This window comes from Suricata suricatta, chromosome 8, assembly GCF_006229205.1.
Source record: "Suricata suricatta isolate VVHF042 chromosome 8, meerkat_22Aug2017_6uvM2_HiC, whole genome shotgun sequence".
NCBI classification, from domain to species: Eukaryota; Metazoa; Chordata; class Mammalia; order Carnivora; family Herpestidae; genus Suricata; species Suricata suricatta.
Genome location: NC_043707.1, coordinates 129,818,054 through 129,836,828, shown reverse-complemented (window position 1 = coordinate 129,836,828; position 18,775 = coordinate 129,818,054). Strand labels below are relative to the sequence as shown.

Sequence of the window (18,775 nt, the reverse complement as noted above, 5' to 3'; positions counted from 1 at the left end):
CTCTGGGTCCTAGTCTCGCCCCTTCGGATTCTGGACTCTGGATGTGAAGGGGGCTGGGTGTTCCAGATATCACAGGGCTAGGGGCCCAGATGTTAGAAGAGGGTGGGGAGGGCCATTAGGTTATCTCTGAAGGTGGGGTTTAATTTCCTCTAATAGTCTTTAATTATTCCCCTTCGTCCTGCAGGCAGGGAGGGAAGGCTCGCCCGATCCCGGTCCCTCTCGGCAACCCGGGGACCCTGCATGTAGCTTGGGTTTCACCTGTGAGTAACCCCCCTCCCCCATGGCAGGCCTGGGCCCCCTCCCATACAGGGAGAGAGCTGCCATGGGGGTGGGGGAAGTGAGTAGCCTGGCCCCAGGTAAGGTCACGGGCTTGGCCGGTGCCGGGCAAGAGGTGGCCCTGCCCCAGGCACGCAGGGACACGAGGGGGCCAGCTCGCCCTCTTCCCCCCATCGCCTCGGGCCATCCTTGCAGCTCTTAGCCCCTCGGCCTTCACCTCCTGGATTTTCAGTGGCCCCTGGTCAGACCGACACCAGTCAGCCCTATCCCTGGGCTCTCCCCTTCCAGAAGATTCTGTGGGACCTCATTTGCCAGACCCTGGTCGAACCTTTGTGCTTTCTGCTCGTACCTGTGACCCAGCCCAGACTGAGCCAAGAAGACAAGGAAGTCTTCAGGGCCCACGGGCATGCGGCCAGGGTTGAGGTTCCCCAGGGAAAGGCTGTGGGTGGAGGGAGGTTGCAGAGAGATGGGGAGGGTGGGGAGCAAGGCTTCTGGACTTGCGCTGCGCGTGGGAAGGCCTGGAATTGCTGCTAGAGCTGTCGGAGGGCCTGACGTCCCCTCCGAGAAGGTTCCGGGTGACGGATCACCTCCTACCTGATTAATAAAAAATGTCAGCATGCATTTCTTCAAGTGGCTGCCTTCTCGGCTTCTGTTTGTCGGGCTGCAGGGAGGAGGGGGAGGGGAGGAGAGCCCTCCTTCTAGTTCTACCCACCGTGCCGCCAGCTCCTTGCTTCACTTCTGCTGGCCATGGGCAGCTCCTACCTGGCTGGGAGAGCCCCCGGGGCCAGGGGCAGGCAGGCGGGCGGGCTGATTCAGCAGGATGGCTGGCGCAGGCCCATGGCTCTGAGGCCTCTGCCCTGCTGAGATGGATATCAGGCGAGGGGTGGGTCGTACTCTTCATCTCTTCCCCCTCCCCTGGGCTATCTCCTCCATCTCTCAGGACCGGTGTGCTGGGCCCTCTTGGCAGAGGTGGGAGATTCTCCAGCGGGGCCAGTGTCTAGGGCCAAAGGCTACTATGATTCGCTTTCATTCCTGCCTCTAAAGTTACCAAGGGTCTGATTTCAGGGGCCTAAAAGTATCTATCATCTTTTGCATCCTACACACTGGCTGCTGCCTCGATTGCACCCTTTTTTATTTTTTTTTATTTTTGAGAGACAGAGAGAGGCAGCACGAGCAGGGGTGGGTCAGAGAGAGGGAGACACAGAATCGGAAGCAGGCTCCAGGCTCTGAGCTAGCTGTCAGCACAGAACCCAACGTGGGGCTCGAACCCACAAACTGCGAGATCATGACCTGAGCCGAAGCCGAAAGCTGGACGCTTAACCGACTGAGCCCCCCAGGCGCCCCTCGACTGCACTCTTTGACACTCACTCAGTCACTTACTCATTCACTTTACTTTACCTTTTGTTGTGGACTCAGGCAAAAAGATGCTGCCTATCAGTCATTGACACTTTAGTCTGAATGAATCTCAAATGTTTTGAAACGCTGATATTAACTGGCGGGAGGTGAAGGTAAGGGTCTATTTCCAAAGGGAGATACAGGGCTCTGAGCCAGAGGGTGGTCCTGCCCCTAGCACAGTGGGCCACTGCCCAGGCGGAAGCCTCCACTTTTTGCATCTATTATCCAACTATGCTCATAAGCAGGTAGGAAGACCGGGGTTCCCTCCTGAGTCCTGGCTCTTAGCCAGAGGTGAGTTGGCCAGCAAGCCATTTTATAGGCGAAAAAGTAAAGCTGATGCTGAATCCAGCATCCCAACAGCTTTCCTTGAGACCATCCTTCCCAGACTTCGGGATAGAAAAGCACGAGCTAGGAGAGCACCCGTGGGGGACCCTGGGGAGCAGGTCCTGGTCCCCACCCTGTCTCAGACTGGCAGCATGTCCAGAGAGAAAGGAAGAAGTTTCTATTCAGCACCTTTGGAGCCTGGCCGGGCAGGGTGTGCCCCGGCCATTATCTCTGCCAGGCTGGGGATCAGCCTCATTCTCTACAGATGAGGAAACCCAAGGCTCAGAGAGAGGGAACGTAGCCACCTAAGGCCACCTAGCCAGTTCATGCTGTGGCCTGGATCCGAACCCAAGGCTCCTCAGGGCCCTTGCTCCTGCTGTTTCAGGTGGCCAAATGCCCCTGTGACCTCAGTTTCCCCACCTGACAAATGAGCCTTCCTACTCCGACATTCTAAGCTCTTCCTGGCCGGAGAGGGACTTAACTCTCCCCACGCACCCCTTTCACAGGTGTTTGGCACGTAAAAATAATGACAACGCCAGTAATAGAATAATGCCAAGCTCCACACTAGAGCTCTACCCACGTTGTCCCAGTTAAGCCCTGCGACAGCCATTTTCAGAAGCAACAAGTGAGGCACAGAGCAATGAAGTGACTTGTCAGCCGCCACACAGCCAGGATGTAGTTGAGGCAGGGCTGAAATCCAGTTCTGCTAATACACTCCATGCTCCTAAGAAAAAAGACGGCGTTTCTCAAAGTTTCTCAAAATACTTTGGGGTGTTTATTAAAAAATCCAGATGCCAGGCGGCACCCCTAACTCGCTGCATCAGACTGGGGGTGGGGCCTGGGAATCTGCATTTTCACCAGCTCCTCCAGCAGATAGAGAAGCTCCCTGCTACATCATATCATCTCTGAAAATGGAGGAAAGGGGGTGAGGAGGAAGAGCATGGAAAGTTGTGGAAGAGGCCCAGGTCAATACTCCACATCTGTGCCTTCCCTACCAGGCCCAGTCCCCTGGTGCCCTGGCCACGTGCCCGTGCGGATTTGCTCCCTTAAGGAGAGAGACCGACTCCCTCTATATTGGGGATGGAGCAACAGGTTCATATGCAAATGATGAGTTCCTCCTGGCCAATCCTGAGCTCTGGCTCTGTGAATGGGCTGGGCTTCCAGGACTGGAGCCAATGAGCTAGCACCCCGGGCTGGAGGGGCAGGGCCAGGGTCTTTTAAACCACAAGCCACGGACTCTTTGAGGAGGTGGTGTTGGCATTTGGTGGCCCAAGCCCAGTCCGAGGCCGGCATGTCAATGCAGAGGATTGTCCGCGTGTCCCTGGAGCACCCCACCAGCGCCGTGTGTGTGGCTGGCGTCGAGACCCTCGTGGATATTTATGGGTAAGAGCCAGAGGCCCCAGGGGTCTGCAGGGCCTTGGTGCTGATCCCCTTGGGCCGGTCTGGTGCTGCTGTGTACGGTTTCTTCAGGGCTCAGGCCTGGCTCGGCTTCCTCCCGCAAGCTGGGGGACTTGAGTGTGGGAGACTGCAAGGGGAGCAGAGAGGTTTGCCGTGTTTGAGCTCTGGTCCAGGGCCTCGGAGGGTGCTGGGCACGTTGGAGGACCCTGCAGGCTGGGTACACGAGAATAGGAAGAGGTGTGTACCGCCACCCCTGGTTCCCAGCCTCTGAGCTCTGCAAATAACATCTATCGTTTCTTAAGAAATCGTTTTTGCTTACGTAACATTTCCTATGTGCCCAGCACCTTTTAAGCTTGGCAGTCTCCTTGAACTTTAATGCTCGAATCTAACCTTCATGACCACCTGTGAGCTAAGTTTGTTCTTAACTTCATCTCTTTTGAAAGATCAGGAAACTGTGGCACCGAGAGGGCATGACATTTGCTGAAGTGACACAGTTACTAAGTGTCAACACCAGGCTTTAAACCCGTCTGTCCGTGGTCAAGTGTCTTATGCTTTTAGCTGTCTGCCTCTTGGAGAGGAAGGATCTGGTTTCCGCCAGCCATTCAGAGCCCACATGTCAGGCCCCTACTGTGTGCCGTGGCCGTGTCCTTCTAGCCAGAGGCTGGAAGTGAGGCCCCACCTGCTCTCCCTCCCAGGCAGAAAAGGAGAGTTTGGGCAGGGTTTCAAGGAGCTGGGTTCTGGGAAACCCCAGGGAGCTGGATACTTAGCATATCTCCAGGGGTCCCAGCTCCAAGGCAGAGCTGGGGACACAGGTAGTCAGGGGGCTGGGAGGGGAGAAGGCAGAGGCGGCACTGTTCCCTTGTCTCGGGCCTCCCAGCCTCTGCTCAGACCAGGCTTTGCCACCGCAGCTGTGCATCGGCGGAGGCTGCCCTGTGCCCTGCGAGATGGTGAGCAGCGCCCCCGGCTTCCACTCACTTGATGCCAGCGGCACACCCACCTTGTGACGGCCAAAAATGTCTCCAGACATTGCCAAATGTGCCCCGGGGAGAAAAAAAATCAATCCCAGTGGAGAATCGGCATCCCAGAACAAGACTGTACAAATGGGAGTGAACTTAGTCGGAAGCAGAGATGGGGTGGATCCCAGGGCATTAGATGAGAAGGGGTGAGGGGCTGGTCAGGGGAGGGAACCGAGTCTGGAGCAGAGCCGGCAGGGCTAGGTACCGGGAGCTAAAGCCTGGTTGGGGGGCGGGCAGTGAGAAGTAGGAAGGGGGTTTGGAGGAGCGGCCGCCCCAGAAGCCATGAGGAGTGAACATGGGAAGACGGGCGTCCACACTGCCTGGCACCACCCCCTCCCCCAGCGGTGCATGCCCATGGGAGTGACTCACCTGGGTCGGCCGCCTCGTGCCCTTCGGGCAGATGTGCCCCCAGTCTGACCTGGCCCGGGAAGCCCAGCGCTAGCTCCTCCCCTGCAGAGATGCCTTGGGGGGGGGAGGGGAAGAATCGGGGCCCCTAGAGGCAAAAGCAGCAGCATCCTGGGGTTCTGTAAAGGGATGGGCCATGTTGGGGTTCGGAGAGGAGGCTGTGGGTGGGGCAGTCCCCGGGTGCGGGGCAAAGCCTTGGGCCCCCTCAAGGGAAGGATTCTGGGGCTTCTGTGACTGGACAACCTTGGGGAGGGGGCGGCGGAGAGAGCTGTTAGTTCATTGGTTCACACATTCATCAAGTATTCCTTTGGGGTCTGGTGTGGGCCGGGCATGGGGACACAGTGGTGAACAAGGACGCATGGTCCCCACCCTCTGAGAATCTGTCCCTTTGGAGTTCTTGCAGGGGCTGGGCCACTCGCAGAAGGGCTCCTGTCCGGCAAAGGGGGAGCAGGACCCGCTTAGCTCTACGTCCCTTCCGGCTTGGAGATGTCGTGACTCAGTCGTCCTGGGAGCTCATGGGGGCCAACAGGGGAGAGGGCAGCGGGTGTGTGGCTCAGTCCTGGCTCTGAGACCTCGCAGCTGCCTGGCTCGGGGAGCGTCCCCTAACCTCCCCGTTTGCTCATCTGTAGCATGGAGACAAGATTATCAGTGATGACCCTATATAATATATGAATATTATATATATTTATGTATATTAAGTGATTCTCACAATTCTGCAAGGGGGGGTACTGTCATCAGACCCATTTTATAGATGAGGAAACAGAGGCACAGGGAGGTTAAGTAACTTGACCCATGTCACACAGCCTGCAAGGAGTGGCAGAATTAGGATGCAACCCCAACACTTTGGCCTTCACTTCAAAGGACTCTTGGGGAGATTGAATGAGATTGTGGGTGTGGAGCATGTAGGGGACGCCTGGCATGTGGGGGACATTCAGTTATGGTAACTGCCACCACTACCATCACTACCACCGCCGCCACCTTCATCATTTTAAGGCTCTGTCCTGGCCCTTCGGACAGCCCAAGTGTCTCCAAACCTGCCGTAGGCAAGGAACAACCTCCGAACCAAACTCGGAGATGAGACAAGAGAAATTAACATAAGCTGAGTAGTCATGGCAGGCTTCCTGGAGGAAGGGTACCAACCGGAGCCTTGAAGGATGAGCATAGGCAGAACCACTGGGGCACTCTGTCTGTGGCAGTGGACGAAATCCTGTCTTCTTGCCTTCCGCAGGGCTGAAGATGGCCCCGACGGGATAAGGGGCTTTGCTTTCCCAAGCAGGGTTTTGTAGCAGGAACGGGAAGGAAGAGTAACACACATGGGTGTGCTGAGACGTGCCCGGGGGAAAATGTGCAGCCAGGGTTGCAAACCGCTGCCCCTGTTGGACCAGCCAACAACTCGTGTCCCCTCTTGCCCAGTTCAGTGGAGTGAAAAGGCAAAGGGCCCCTGGGGGCCAGGAACCCTGAATTTTAGTCCTAGCTCTGCTGCCCTTTGCTAAGTCACCGTGAGCAACTTTCTGCTCCTTCCTGGGCCTCAGTTTCCCCACATGTGCCCCGAAGAGGTTGGCAGAGATCTGGGGGCTTCAAGCTCTACTGGCGGAGGCGCCTGAGCCCCCTCCCTGGTTTGACAAAGCAGCCAGCCTTCGACAGGCCCGCGTGATGTGAGCGCGCTGACCTGCCCTGGCAGAGCCGGCCCGCAGGGGGGCTGATGCGTCCTCAACTCTCTTTTGTTTTTTTTCAAAATTTTTTAATGTCTTTATTTTATTTTGAGAAACAGAGACAGAAAGAGAGCAAGGGAGGGAGATACAGAATCGGAGGAGGCTCCAGGCTCTGAGGTGTCAGCACAGAGCCCGACACGGGCCTTGAACCCACAGACTGTGAGATCGTGATCTGAGCCAAAGTCGGACACTTAGCCAACTGAGCCACCCAGGCGCCCCGCATTGGCAACTCTCTTAACTGGCTGGGCTTTGGGAAGAGGGTTCATGTGGCTGCCATTCCCCAGGGGCAGCACAGGACTAAGGGGGGCGGTGGTCTTCTGACCCTGGTGATGGCAAGGTCGGCAGAGGTGGGATCTGGGGACCTCGCTGAGCAGGGCAAGGCAGCTGGTGCCGCCCCCTGAGCCCAAGCCGTCCAGGCCTGGGTCTCCTGCGCCCCTATGGGCCGCGTCTGTGGGGACCATGCCGGTTATCTTGTCAACCTGTTTTCAGCCACAAAGACCTTTTCCCATCCGTTTCTCGGCTCTGAAATGTCTGGTTTTGTTTCCCCAGAGGCCGAGGCCCTGAGCTCGTGAAAGGAGAGGATGGGTTTGGGTTTGCAGGAGAGTGCGTCCTGGCTCTGTCACCTAGCAGCTGTGTGACCTTGGGCGAGTCACCCGTCACCTCTGAGCATGTTTTCTCATCTGTAAAGTGGAGATTATATACCCACATTGTGTGGCTGCAGGGTCCACCTTTGTCACCTCTGTCACCATTGAAGAAGGGGAGACAAAGAGGATCAAGGAAGCCCTAACTTGGGGCGCCTGGGTGGCTCAGTCGATTGGGCGCCCGGCTTCAGCTCAGGTCATGATCTCATGGTTCGTGGGTTTGAGCCCCGTGTCAGGCTCTGTGCTGACAGTTCAGAGCCTGGAGCCTGCTTTGGATTCAGTGTCTCCCTCTCTCTCTGACCCTCTCCTGTCCGCGCTCTCTCTATCAAAAAAAACAAACAAACAAACAACAAAAAAAAACCCCGACTTGTCTTGACTCCCAGGAGGGGGAGGGCTCTCGCTGTCATTCCCACGCTGCGTGGGGAGACAGCCTACCCTTAGCCGTGGTTCTCCGATGTCACTGGGCATCAGTATGGCTTAAAGTGCAGGTTCCAGCGCCCTGCCTATAGCACATCTGGTTCCGGAAGCTGCATTTTCAACAGGTAGGTCTGGGGCTGGCCAGTGAGGATGACCAGCTGTCCCGGTTTGCCCATGACCTTCAAGGTTTTAGCAGTGTAAGGCCAGGCCTCCGGGAATCATCCCAGTCCTGGGAAGACCCTACAACGTCTTACCCAGCATTCGCCATCTCCTAGGCTGGCAGTGCCAGCAGGGCCGTTGGGCCCTCGGGTTGGCCGCCACCGCTCTGTGCAGGGAAGGGCCCTGGACTGTTCTGTGCATGGACAGCTCAGCGGGGCTGAGCCCAAAGCCCCCAGGGCTGGGCTGGGGCACTGTCCAGAGCAGCATGTGGGCGGTGCAGGGGCAAGAACTTCGTCCAGATGAGCCTCTGGCTTCTTTTCCCACTGGGAAATCCAGACTGTCCCAATGGGAAATCCAGACTGTCCCGATGGGAAATCCAGACCCTCCCATACCTGAGGCAGGCTCTTCTCCCAGCAGCCACGCCTTTGATCTTCCTAACAGCTTCCTTCATGGGGCCTGAGCACTGGACTGTGAGTCTGGGGCCCTACCTTCTAGTCCCTTCTCTCTTGGGCCTCAGTTTCCCCGGAGTGAAGTGAGGCGTTGGTTCGGGTGCCTCCAACTTTCACTGATCTTGCGTGTTTACACGCACTGACTCTTTTCATCTTCTCCGCTTTATAGACAGAGACACTGAGGCAGGGGGAGGACGAGGCTTTCCCTCACGGTCACTCACCTGGCAAGGACTGGGGCTGGGATCTGAACATCCAGCATCCACAGGCTTAGTCCCTCCTGCTCAAGAACCTTCACTGGCTCCCCATTACAAAGGGATGAAAGGAAACAGCTCCTTACAGCCTGAATTTACCCTTGACCGCCTAAGACTCCACCGTGAACATGCCTTCCCCTCAGACGTGTCTCCTCCTTGTCCTTGGCTCCCCTGCCTCCCTCCAGGAAGCTGTCCCCAGACCCACCCCACCCCCAGCCCACCCTCTCTAACTGCCTCCATCTGCCCATTTCCTGCTTCCTAATTTATTTTGAGAACCCCCTTCTCCCTGTCCTGGGTGGCCGGTTCTCCAAGCCTTTCCCATTATCGTGTCTGAGCTGTGCAGTTGCCCGTGAAGTTGACCAAGTGGGTGTCGTTAATCCCACTTTATAGGGAGGCGAGGTGATTTATCCAGGGTCACTTGGCTCAGGTGCGGCCCAGCCCGTTCTAGAACCTGACTCTTGACTGGTCCTGGCACCACTGAGCTCCTGGCTTCTTCTCCCTAGTCCTGAAGGGATCTTGATCAGTGACCCCTGGGGCCTCACACAGGGAGGTGCAAGGGACTGGGCTGAGATACCCCAGACCCTGGGGTTGGGGCCGGGGAGCTGGGTGGGATTCGGTCCCAGAAGGGCCATCAGAGGTGCTCAGCTCCAGCTCGTGGGCACCTGGGGTCCACGCAGCTGCCGAGGGCTGGAAGGAGTTCCATAAAAAGTTTACTTGCCTCCTGGGAGCTGGAGGCTGGGTGCCACGGGCCGGGGGGCTGAGGGTGCATCGTGGGGTGCAGGGTTCCCTTTGTGGTCTTTTTCTGGCTCTCCATCTCTCTGGGTTTTTCCATATCTCTTTGTCTCTCTGCCTCTGTCTTTCTCTGTCTCTGTGTCCCCAGGCCTCTCTGTCCAGATTCTGGATGTCCCATGATGGGACGGGCTGGCCCACACACCAGGGCACAACAGGGCAGAGGGTAGAAAGTACAGGCTTTGGGAGTATGGTGTCCAGATAAAATCCAGGGTGTCTAAGTTACGTTTGAAATCCAGGTAAACAATTCATATTTTTTTAGTGTAAGTCTATCTCCAATATCGCACGAGACATCCTCATAGTAAAACTATTTGTGGCTCATCTGAAATTGGAGTCCACCTGGGTGTTCTCTATTTTTGTTTGCTAAATCTAGCAGCCCTGCCGGGGAGGAGAAGCGGGTGTGGCGGCCCGCCCGGCTGGTGAGGACGCCCGGCAGGGCCACGCACTGGTGAAGTGGAGCTTGGTCGCCTTCTTTCTCTCTTTCTCAAAAAGCCACTTTGAGAAACAGCAGAATACAGCCACTGGAGGAGCCAGGAGGGCGTTTTGAAGCAGGTCTGCTCTCCTCCAAGCGGAGCAGGGCAAGGAAAGGGCCTGGCGTTGAACGGCCAGCTGTGCATCCTCGGGGAGGTCTCTCGCCCATCCTGAGCCTCTGTTCCCCACACGTAAATGGGAGTAATCACCCTCTCTTCCCAGGGCCATGGTGGCGATGAAAAGAATCCTGTTTGGAAGGGCTTAGCCGAGGCCTGCCTTGGCAAGTGCGCAGAGGGTGGGGGGCCTCGGGGGCTATGATTATCCAGGTTACTCCTGGGGAGGTGGTGGGTCAGGATACGCACTCAGGAGCGGGAAGGCCTGGGCTGGGATCCTAGTCCTGCCATCTACTAGCTCCACGACCTTGGAAAGGTTACTTAACCTCAGTTTCCCAATCTGTAAAATGGGAGACAGTGATAGTACACGCCTCCTAGGTTTATGGAGAGGATTTACACGATGTAATACACGTAAGAACCTCAAGCTGGACTGGCGTATAGCAAGAGCTCAACAAGGGTCAAATATCAGGTGCACACGTGTGCTGCTTCCTCCGGAAGCCCTCCGTTCCCTCTGGCTCTCAGTGGTTTTTCCCTACCCGGGATCCCTCTGACCGCTGACTTCATGACCCTAAGCCCCTTCCGGCTGTCCTGGGCAGTGCTGTCCTTAACTCCTTGGTGGGATGGAAGGTTCTGGGACAGTGGGGAGAGAAGTGAGTGTGTCCGCCACGGCCTGGCAATGCTTCTGAGCACGTTGAGAGGGTGCAACAGTAAGAGGGTGAACAGACTGAATTTTTTTATAATAGTTTATTGTCAGATTGGTTTCCTTATAACACCCAGTGCTTCTCCCCACAAGTGCCCCGCTCCATGACCATCACCCCCTCCCTTCCCCTCCCCCTTCAGTCCATGGTTCGTTCTCAGTATTCAGTAGTCTCTCGTTTTAATGTTTATTTATTTTTGAGAGACAGGGAGACAGAGGGTGAGCAGGGGAAGGGCAGAGAAAGAAGACACAGAATCTGAAGCAGGCTCCAGGCTCTGAACTGTCAGCACAGAGCCCAACATGGGGCTCGAACTCACGAACCACGAGATCATGACCTGAGCTGAAGTCAGCCACTTAACTGACTGAGCCCCGCAAACAACCCAGGCGCCCCAATAGACTGATTTCAAAGTGGACTTGCAGAGTGGCTGGGGTGGAGGAAACCATCCCAGGGACAGATGACAGAGACTTTTTGACCCTACAAATAATGCCTGGGTTGTTTGACTGAATCTGGCCAAGTTTCCCTGGCGACCCTGCTGAGCCGTGGAAGAGCTCGGGCTCTGTGTGGGAGACCTGCTGTGGGACCTTGGGCGTGGTCTCTCTGAGCCTCAGTTTCTCACCTTCCCGGTGGAGATGATACGGCTGCCTTTGCAGACTTGTAAGAATCAAAGGAGCCGGGAAGTAAGTACAAGGCTCTGTCATGCAGTGAGTGCTCCACAATGTCATATCCTTCCCTAGCAAAGACCCTGAGGGCATCTTCTTGCCTGCTCAAGAGGTGCAGTGGGACTTTGAGGGGAGACACCTCTTCTTAAAGCCACAGTCTCAGAATTGCAGGGGGTCCATTTGCAGTCTGGGGTCCACTGAGCTCTCTGTGCCTAGCTCTGCACTGGGAGATTATACAGCATTCAACTGGTCCTGACTTTCAAAGAGCTTGCGGTTTTGTCGGGAGGTAAAGAAGAAGCTCACGGGAGAAGCAATAATAAACACAGAATGTGGGAATGTGTACGCACTGGTCTGGAATCCAGGCTTCATTCCCAGGAACTTGCTGTGGGGATGTGAGGGGGCCTAGGGTGGTCAGGGAAGGCTTCCTGGAGGAAGCAAGAGTTTGAGCCAAAGCTCAAGCATCTGAACAAGTACTGCCCCCTCCCTCGGGCACTTCCCATGATTTCTTGTCTTTCCCAGGTCGGTACCTGAGGGCACAGAGATGTTTGAGGTCTACGGGACCCCGGGTGTGGACATCTACATCTCTCCTAGCGTGGAGAGGGGCCGGGAGCGCGCAGACACCAGGCGGTGGCACTTTGATACGGCGTTGGAGATCATCGTGGTCATGAACTCGCCCAGCAATGACCTCAATGACAGTCATGTGAGCAGGTCCCCTGGTCTGGGGTTGGGGGAGGGGGCACTGCTCTAGCTCCACAGGGGTCAGCACCTGCTGCTTCCCCAGCCGGCAGGCTAGCATGAGGGGTAAGCACCCGGCCCTGGAGCCAGCCAGCTCTGCAACTTACAGACACAAACCGTGTCTCCTGGCAAGTCACAGCAGCCCGCTGGGCCTCAGTTTCCCCATGTGTAAAATGGGGAAGATCCTGGTGTTGGTTTGGGGTGGAACATGAGCCGAAGTTTGTTTCTTTTCTTGTTTCCCGAGACCCCCGCAAAGGGAGGTGTCCCAGTCTTGGGGTGTGGGAGTGGCAGGTTCCCACCCATGTCAGGAGCAGTGTTTTAGGAAATGACCCCTTTGGGGCCATTGACCATGCGCCACATCCTGGGCAGCCGTGACCTCACCCAGCCCTTCAACAGCTCAGAGAGGCAGGGTCTGAACCCCGTTTCACAGGTGGGTCCACCAGGGTTCAGAGTAACTGTCTGGGCCACATCACCCATCAGGAAGAGAGCTAGTATTCGACACAGACCTGCCTGACGCCTGGGACAGGTCCCTTCATCACCCCCACGTCTCCCCATCCGTGTATCCGAGACGTGCCTCTCCTCTGGGCTCTGTGCCTCAGCTGGGCAGGACTCAGCGAAAGCATTTTGCAGACAAGGAAACTGAGAACGAGGTGCGGCTTGCCTGAAGGCACCTGATCTAGTGAGGAGCAGAGTCGGCGAGGGGCAGGGCAGAGCCCCGAAGGACCAGAGGACCAGCCAGCCTGAGAGGGCGCCTAGGAAGGGCTGAGCTGGGGGCTGCATAGATGCCAGACAAAAGTGATGGAGGAGGGTCGGAGCGTCCTGGCCTTCCCCGTCCTGCACCTTTGGCCTGGAGCCAGGTAATCGGATGGCTGAGGCCAGCATCACCGCTCCGGCTTCACACGTAGGGTCAGTAATCACAGGATTTAGGGGCTCCCAGCACTGAGGGGTGAATGGCTTCTGTAAGATCCTGAACCTTCTGGCTGAGCTGAGGGACCCACATCAGGAGGGAACGTGCAAGTTGAGGGCTATGGGTCACAGGGGCTTTGATACATGGCCTTGAATTGTGTTATCGTCACATGGTCAGCCTGGCTTTTTGCTATTGGGCTCTTGCCACAGGCCCAGCGCTGTGCTGAGCATGTCACATGCCTCCCTTCTCTGAAGGTCACAGCCTACAATCAACCCTCTGGGGTGGGAACGATCATTATCCCCAGTTTATAGCAGCGGACAGAGGTTTGGAGAAGATAAGGGACTCTCCCCTAGACATTCACAAGGGGTGCTTTGGAATCTGAGCCCAGAGCTCTGCACCAACTCACACAATGCCACCTGCTGGCTATTAAGAATACCCGGGGTTTCTCGGGCACCTACTATGAGGTGAGTCTTGTACATGTACTGTTTCTAATTGGCACTACAATCATCTGTGATAGGGACCTGTATGGTCACTGTCCTGCAGATAAAGAAACGAGACAGCTCAGAAAGGTGAAGGGCCTTGGCCAAGGTCACAGAACCCAGAGACACTGGGCTCAAGTCCAAGCCTGTCTGAATCCCACAGATAAGAGAGGATCCATAAACCCTGCCCAGTCAGACCTCCTCATTTTGCAGATGGCAAAACATAGATCCAAAGGGGAGCAGGGGCCCGCCAAAATCAACAGCAGTCATTGGCAGCCCCCGGGACCCAGGTCTCCAGGGGATCCCTGGCTCCCATTTTACAGATGGGCCAACCAAGGCATGGAAAAATAAATGGGACAGAGAAGATTAAAGGAAGAGCTGGGTTGGTAAACCTCAGTGCACAGAGGTTTCTGAGACTCCCCAGCCCCCACCTTCCTTGCCAGATTCCCCAAGATGTGCCCTTTGAGGGGGGGGCTCTTGGCTTCAGCTGACTTGACTCTGGACCCATCTCTCTATAGGTTCAGATTTCCTACCACTCCAGCCAGCAAACCCTCCCGCTGGCCTATGCGGTGCTTTACCTCACCTGTGTTGGTAAGTTGGGGGCCTTGGCCAAGGGTGAGAATGGTTGGGGATGACATTGAACAAGGGTCTTTTTACAAAAATCAAACTCATTTTATTTTAAAAATTAAAATAAGGAAGGTACGTTTAGAAAATTCAAATGGTACAAAAGAGTATAGATTGAAAAGGGAACCTCCCATCCTCCAACCCAAGACTTCTAATTCCCAAGCCCAGCATCCTTCCAGAGATAGGCTGTCCTCGTAAAAGTGGACACATGCATATCTGTATATTCCCCCTTTTGTAAGCAAGGGGAGGCATACTATGGATGTGGAACTGGACTTTGCTTTTTCCACCTTAAATATTTTTGTGTGATTATCCACAAATTGACATATAAATTCCATACAAGATAACTCATTTTGATTAATACATTAAGGGCTCTAGAGGAAAAGATGGGGACTATATGAATGAATAGATGGGGTATTTAAAAAGAGAGTTGAAAACTGTTAGAAGGAGTCAAATGGAAATGCTAGAATTAAAAGTCATGGTAACAGAGATTAAACAATTGGTTTTGGTGGGTTCATAGGTAGACTTGACACAGCTGAAGAGAGAATCAGTGAACTTGAAGATAGGGCAATAAAAATTACTTAAACTGAAACAAAAAGGGGAAAAAAGAGTATAACAAAACAAAAACACTAGAACAGAGATCTAAGGTATCAAAAAATCTAAACTCAATTATGTCCCCATCCAAATTCCAATATGACTTTTTTTTTTTTATAGATCTTCATAGAGTTGATCCTAAAAGTCATATGAATGAGCAAAGGACAAAGAGTGGCCAAGACAGTTTTGAGAAAGAACAAGATGGAGGGATTCATGGTACCAGATATTGGGACTTTGTTCAAGCCATAGGACTTGAGGCAGCATGAAATTGATGAAGGGTTAAATGTAAACCAGTGGGACAGAGGAGAACTCGGACATAGAGCCGCGTTCAGATGGTTATCCCATGAGAATCAATGGACTTGAAGCCCTACTTCATGCCACACTCAAAAATAAATTTCAGATGGAATAAAAATCCTAAAGCAAAAATCAAAATCGTAAACCTTTTAGAAGAGAGTATCTTTCCAACCTCAGGGCAGGCAAGTTATTTTTTCAACAAGACAAAACAAAGGCATAGATCATAAGGGGAAAGACTGATAAGTTAGACTCTACTAAAATTTGAAACTTTTATATAAACAGAGGACAAGTGAAACGTCAAACTACGCGGTGACTGGCTCAGTCCATAGAGGATGAGATTCTTTTTTTTTTAATTAAAAAATGTTTTATTAATGGAAACCTTCTTAAAATCATACAAGTAATTGGGGTTGCGCAAATAACCCATAAAAGAGTGAAAGTCCCTGTGTTCCCTCCTGCCATTTATCTTCTGAGACTAATTTCTTTTTTTTTTTTTTTTTGAGAGAGAGAGAGAGAGAGAGAGAGAGAGAGAGAGAGGGAAAGGGGTAGAGGGAGAGAGAGATCTCAAGCAGGCCCCGCACTCCACAGAACTCAACATGGGACTCAATCCCATGATGCTGGGATCAGGACCTGAGCCCAAATCAGGAACTAGACGCTCACCCGACGGAGCCTCCCGGCCTCCTCATGAGCCAGACTTACATATACACATGGACATGCCCTCTCTGTTGGTTTTTCAAAATTATACATATAGCATAATACTGTCTTGTAATTTGCTTTTTTTCACTCAATGGTACATTATGAACACCTTCAGGTTCAGTGTACACAGACCTAACTCATGTTTAGTGGCTGGACAAGTCACTCATATTCAGGTTTTACATATAAAATACAAACAATATATATTATATATGTATTTACTTGCACTTATGCAAAAATTTCCATAGACTTGATTCCCGGGTAAAAGGGACTGCTATACCCTTCTACCTTTTTCTATATAACCTGACAATTTTATACTTGAAATGACTTGTTTCAAAATACGCTGAACATATTCAGCTTCTCTCTCCGTATGTTCATATATACATTCAGCACAATCTGTATTATCAACACACGCACATTCAGGACAACACACAGCACACACTGCATGTTAGGACCTAGAGAACTTCAGGACTGAGAGGGCTTCTCGGCCTGCTTGCCTGGAAAGTGCAACAGTCCCTTGTAGACCCTTGGTTGTCATTGTTTTCAAAATTTCTTCTGGATTATTTTCTTTAATGGTAACTAAATAGAATAATCCTCTTGGTGACGGAAGATCTGGAGCCAGCGGGAAGAACCTGTCCATGACTTCTCGACCATTTCTGCCACCCGCCCAGGCAGCCTCTGCTCCGTGACTTCCCACCTCTTCAGGTGGAGTCACCACATAGGGTGGATTAAACACCAGAAGATCAACTTTTCCCTTCAATCTTGGTAGCAAGCCTTTGACCAAGTCCATAACCACTGGCTGGATGTGGACTTGGTTACAGCGTGCTGTCTCCAGGGTACAAGCTGCCGCCGCGGGGTTGATATCTGTGCCCATGTACAAGGCCTGAGGGCCTATCATGGAGGCTAGAAATGCAGATACCACTCCAGACCCTACTTCAAGGCATATTTCCACTCCTGTCAGCTCGGCCACTGCCGCCTCCAGAGCGTCCAGCAGCAGGAACGTATCCTCCGCTGGCTCGTACACATTGCGAAAGGCGCCTCGGCCCACGTGTCCGTGCAGCGGTGTGGGGAGACCCGGCGCCGCCATCTTTCTTCTCCGAGGATGAGATTCTTGATCGTGGGGTCATGAGTTCAAGCCCAAACTTGGGCACAGAGCTTACTTAAAAAAAAAAAAGAGGGGCGTCTAGGTGGCTGAGTCATTTAAGCATCCAACTTCGGCTCGGGTCATGATCTCACGGTTTGCGGGTTCAAACCCCACATGGGGCTCTGTGCTGCCAGCTCAGGCCCTGGAGCCTGCTTTAGATTCTGTGCCTCCCTCTCTCTCTGCCTCTACCCCATTCATGCTCTGTTTCTCTCTGTCTCAATAATAAATAAACATAAAAAAAAGAAAATGAAGTCAAACTATGGACCAAGAGGAGAAATATGCAATGCGTAAAGCTGACTCAGTGCATATAGATTACAGAGAACTCCAATCCATAAGAAAAGGAAGGACATCCTAATGGAAACAGGCAAAAAATACGAACAAGCAATTCACAGAAGAGAAAGCCTTAGTGATCAGAACCCAAATGGAAAGATGCTTAACTCAGTGTTGCCAGGGATACGGAACCAGGGAGCTCCTTGGTGATGGGTGGGAGCTTTCGTGCATACAAGTTCCTGCAGAGAACTTAGCAAGAAAGTTGACAACGCTCTGAGGCCTTGTTAGAAGCAGGAAGTGTCTTGTAAATCGGGGGGTTTACACTGGGAATGGGGATTCCCGTTTGGTTGATACTAGCTGCTCTCCAGACAGACCATCCACATTATGCAGCTGCCAGAGTCTAGGAGATGGTCTTTGCCCACACCGTGCCTTGTCAGCCTTTATCCATTTTGGCCAGTCTGACCAGTGAGTTATCCTGTTTGGCTTTAATTTGCCTTCCTCGAGTTAGGACAGAGGTTGGGTATCTCCCTGCCTCTCCCTCCCCAAACTCACACCCTTGTCCCTTGGAAAATATGCATGCACACAAGTGCATAAAGTTCTGTGTGTGTGTGTTGGGGTGTGCGTGCATGTGCACGTGCGCATGTGTGCAGTTGACCCCTAGTTACAAAGCCAACACTTGAGAGACCATCACCAGGTCAAGAACTAGAGCATGACCGGCACCCCAAAGTTCCCAAATCTGATGATAACTCCCTTTTTCCCCTCGAGCTAACCCCTATCTTGTGATAAGTATTTCCATCTTTTCTTTATGCTTTTCTCACTTGAATATGCATATAGAAAGAATGTAGTCTATGTTTGCCTCTTTGAATTTTCTGTGGCTGGAACCATATTGTACCTATTCTTCGGGGTCGGGCTCCTTTCACCTCCACAGTGTTTGTGGGATTCACCCACCCGTTGCATGGGGGGGAGGGGAGGTTAACTTTTTGCATATTTAAAAATCATTTCAAGTTTTTCTTTCTCTCTCTTTGTTTCCTTCCAATGCCCCATTTGTGCTGCAAAACCTCCTTGCTTTCTAGGGAGAAACATTGAGAATGTGGGATGGGGGCTGGCATTTGGGGGTATAAGATGAAGCTGAGGTTCAGAGAGGCCACAGAGCCAGTCGGTGCCAGAGCTCGGATCTGCATCTTCATCTGTGTAACACCCAGGCTCACTGTCCCCTCCCAAGGAGATGAGGCAGCTTCACAGAGTCCAAGAATGTCCAGGAGGACCTGGGATCCATATAGGGTGGGCCCAGACAGTGAGGGCTGTATGGATACAGAAGAGGGAGGAGTCAGGGAGGGCTTCCTGGAGGGGGCAGCATTTGACCTGGCCTATTCTCTTAACCTCCTTTCTCCCCAAGGCCTCTTTCCTCAGCCCAAGGAAAGAGATTTCAATGCCTCTATCTCTGGACAGTGTCTTCTTAGAAATGACTTTCTTTGCCCAGCTCCAGATGGGCCCTGAGATGGAGGCTAAGAAACAGAGGCCCCAGGCCTGTGCTGGACTCCAGGGAACCTCGCAGTAAGGTGCTCTCTGCCCTTCCCTTGCAGACATCGCTCTGGATTGCGACCTGAACTGTGAGGACAGACAGAACGGCTTTGTGGACAAGGTAGGACATCTCGATCTGGGCCCATGGAGTTTGGAGCTGACCTAGGCTGGGTTAAAAGGGGCAAGGTCATTACAGGTATCCCCCTGCCTCCCCGCTGCTGCTGAGGTCAGGGGAGCCGGATGGGAGCCAGATGTGACTGGGGAATCTTCTTTTGCCAGGAGAAAAATCATTACCAAGAATTATCAAGTCACATGTATGCCCAGGCCCTGGCTGGGCCTTGCTTTGC

General features: G+C 53.4%; 2 protein-coding genes across 3 annotated transcripts in view; one reads left to right on the top strand and one right to left on the bottom strand.

Annotated features, from left to right (window-relative positions):
• The first annotated feature begins 3,286 nt into the window (after positions 1-3,286).
• Positions 3,287-18,775, top strand: part of PADI3 (peptidyl arginine deiminase 3) — a 32,417-nt gene continuing 16,928 nt past the window's right edge. Inside the window, exons 1-4 of the mRNA XM_029948312.1 lie at positions 3,287-3,378; positions 11,693-11,873; positions 13,813-13,885; positions 18,491-18,549. Coding sequence (XP_029804172.1) covers positions 3,287-3,378; positions 11,693-11,873; positions 13,813-13,885; positions 18,491-18,549 — 405 coding nt within the window. The remainder of the gene's footprint in view (positions 3,379-11,692; positions 11,874-13,812; positions 13,886-18,490; positions 18,550-18,775) is intronic.
• Positions 15,942-16,585, bottom strand: LOC115299041 (methyltransferase N6AMT1-like). Of its 2 annotated transcripts, XM_029948314.1 has the most exons (2): positions 16,275-16,585; positions 15,942-16,190 (listed from the first exon to the last, which is right to left on the bottom strand). In XM_029948314.1, the coding sequence occupies exons 1-2, from the start codon at positions 16,578-16,580 to the stop codon at positions 15,942-15,944; spliced, it is 555 nt and encodes a 184-aa protein (XP_029804174.1). In that variant the 5' UTR covers positions 16,581-16,585. The 2 variants fall into 2 exon arrangements, with proteins under 2 accessions (XP_029804174.1, XP_029804173.1); XM_029948313.1 differs by having other exon boundaries at positions 15,942-16,585.

What these genes read in the sequence shown, in the direction of transcription:
- LOC115299041 (XM_029948313.1), bottom strand. Translation starts at nt 16,580, where the DNA reads ATGGCGGCGCCGGGTCTCCCCACACCGCTGCACGGACACGTGGGCCGA.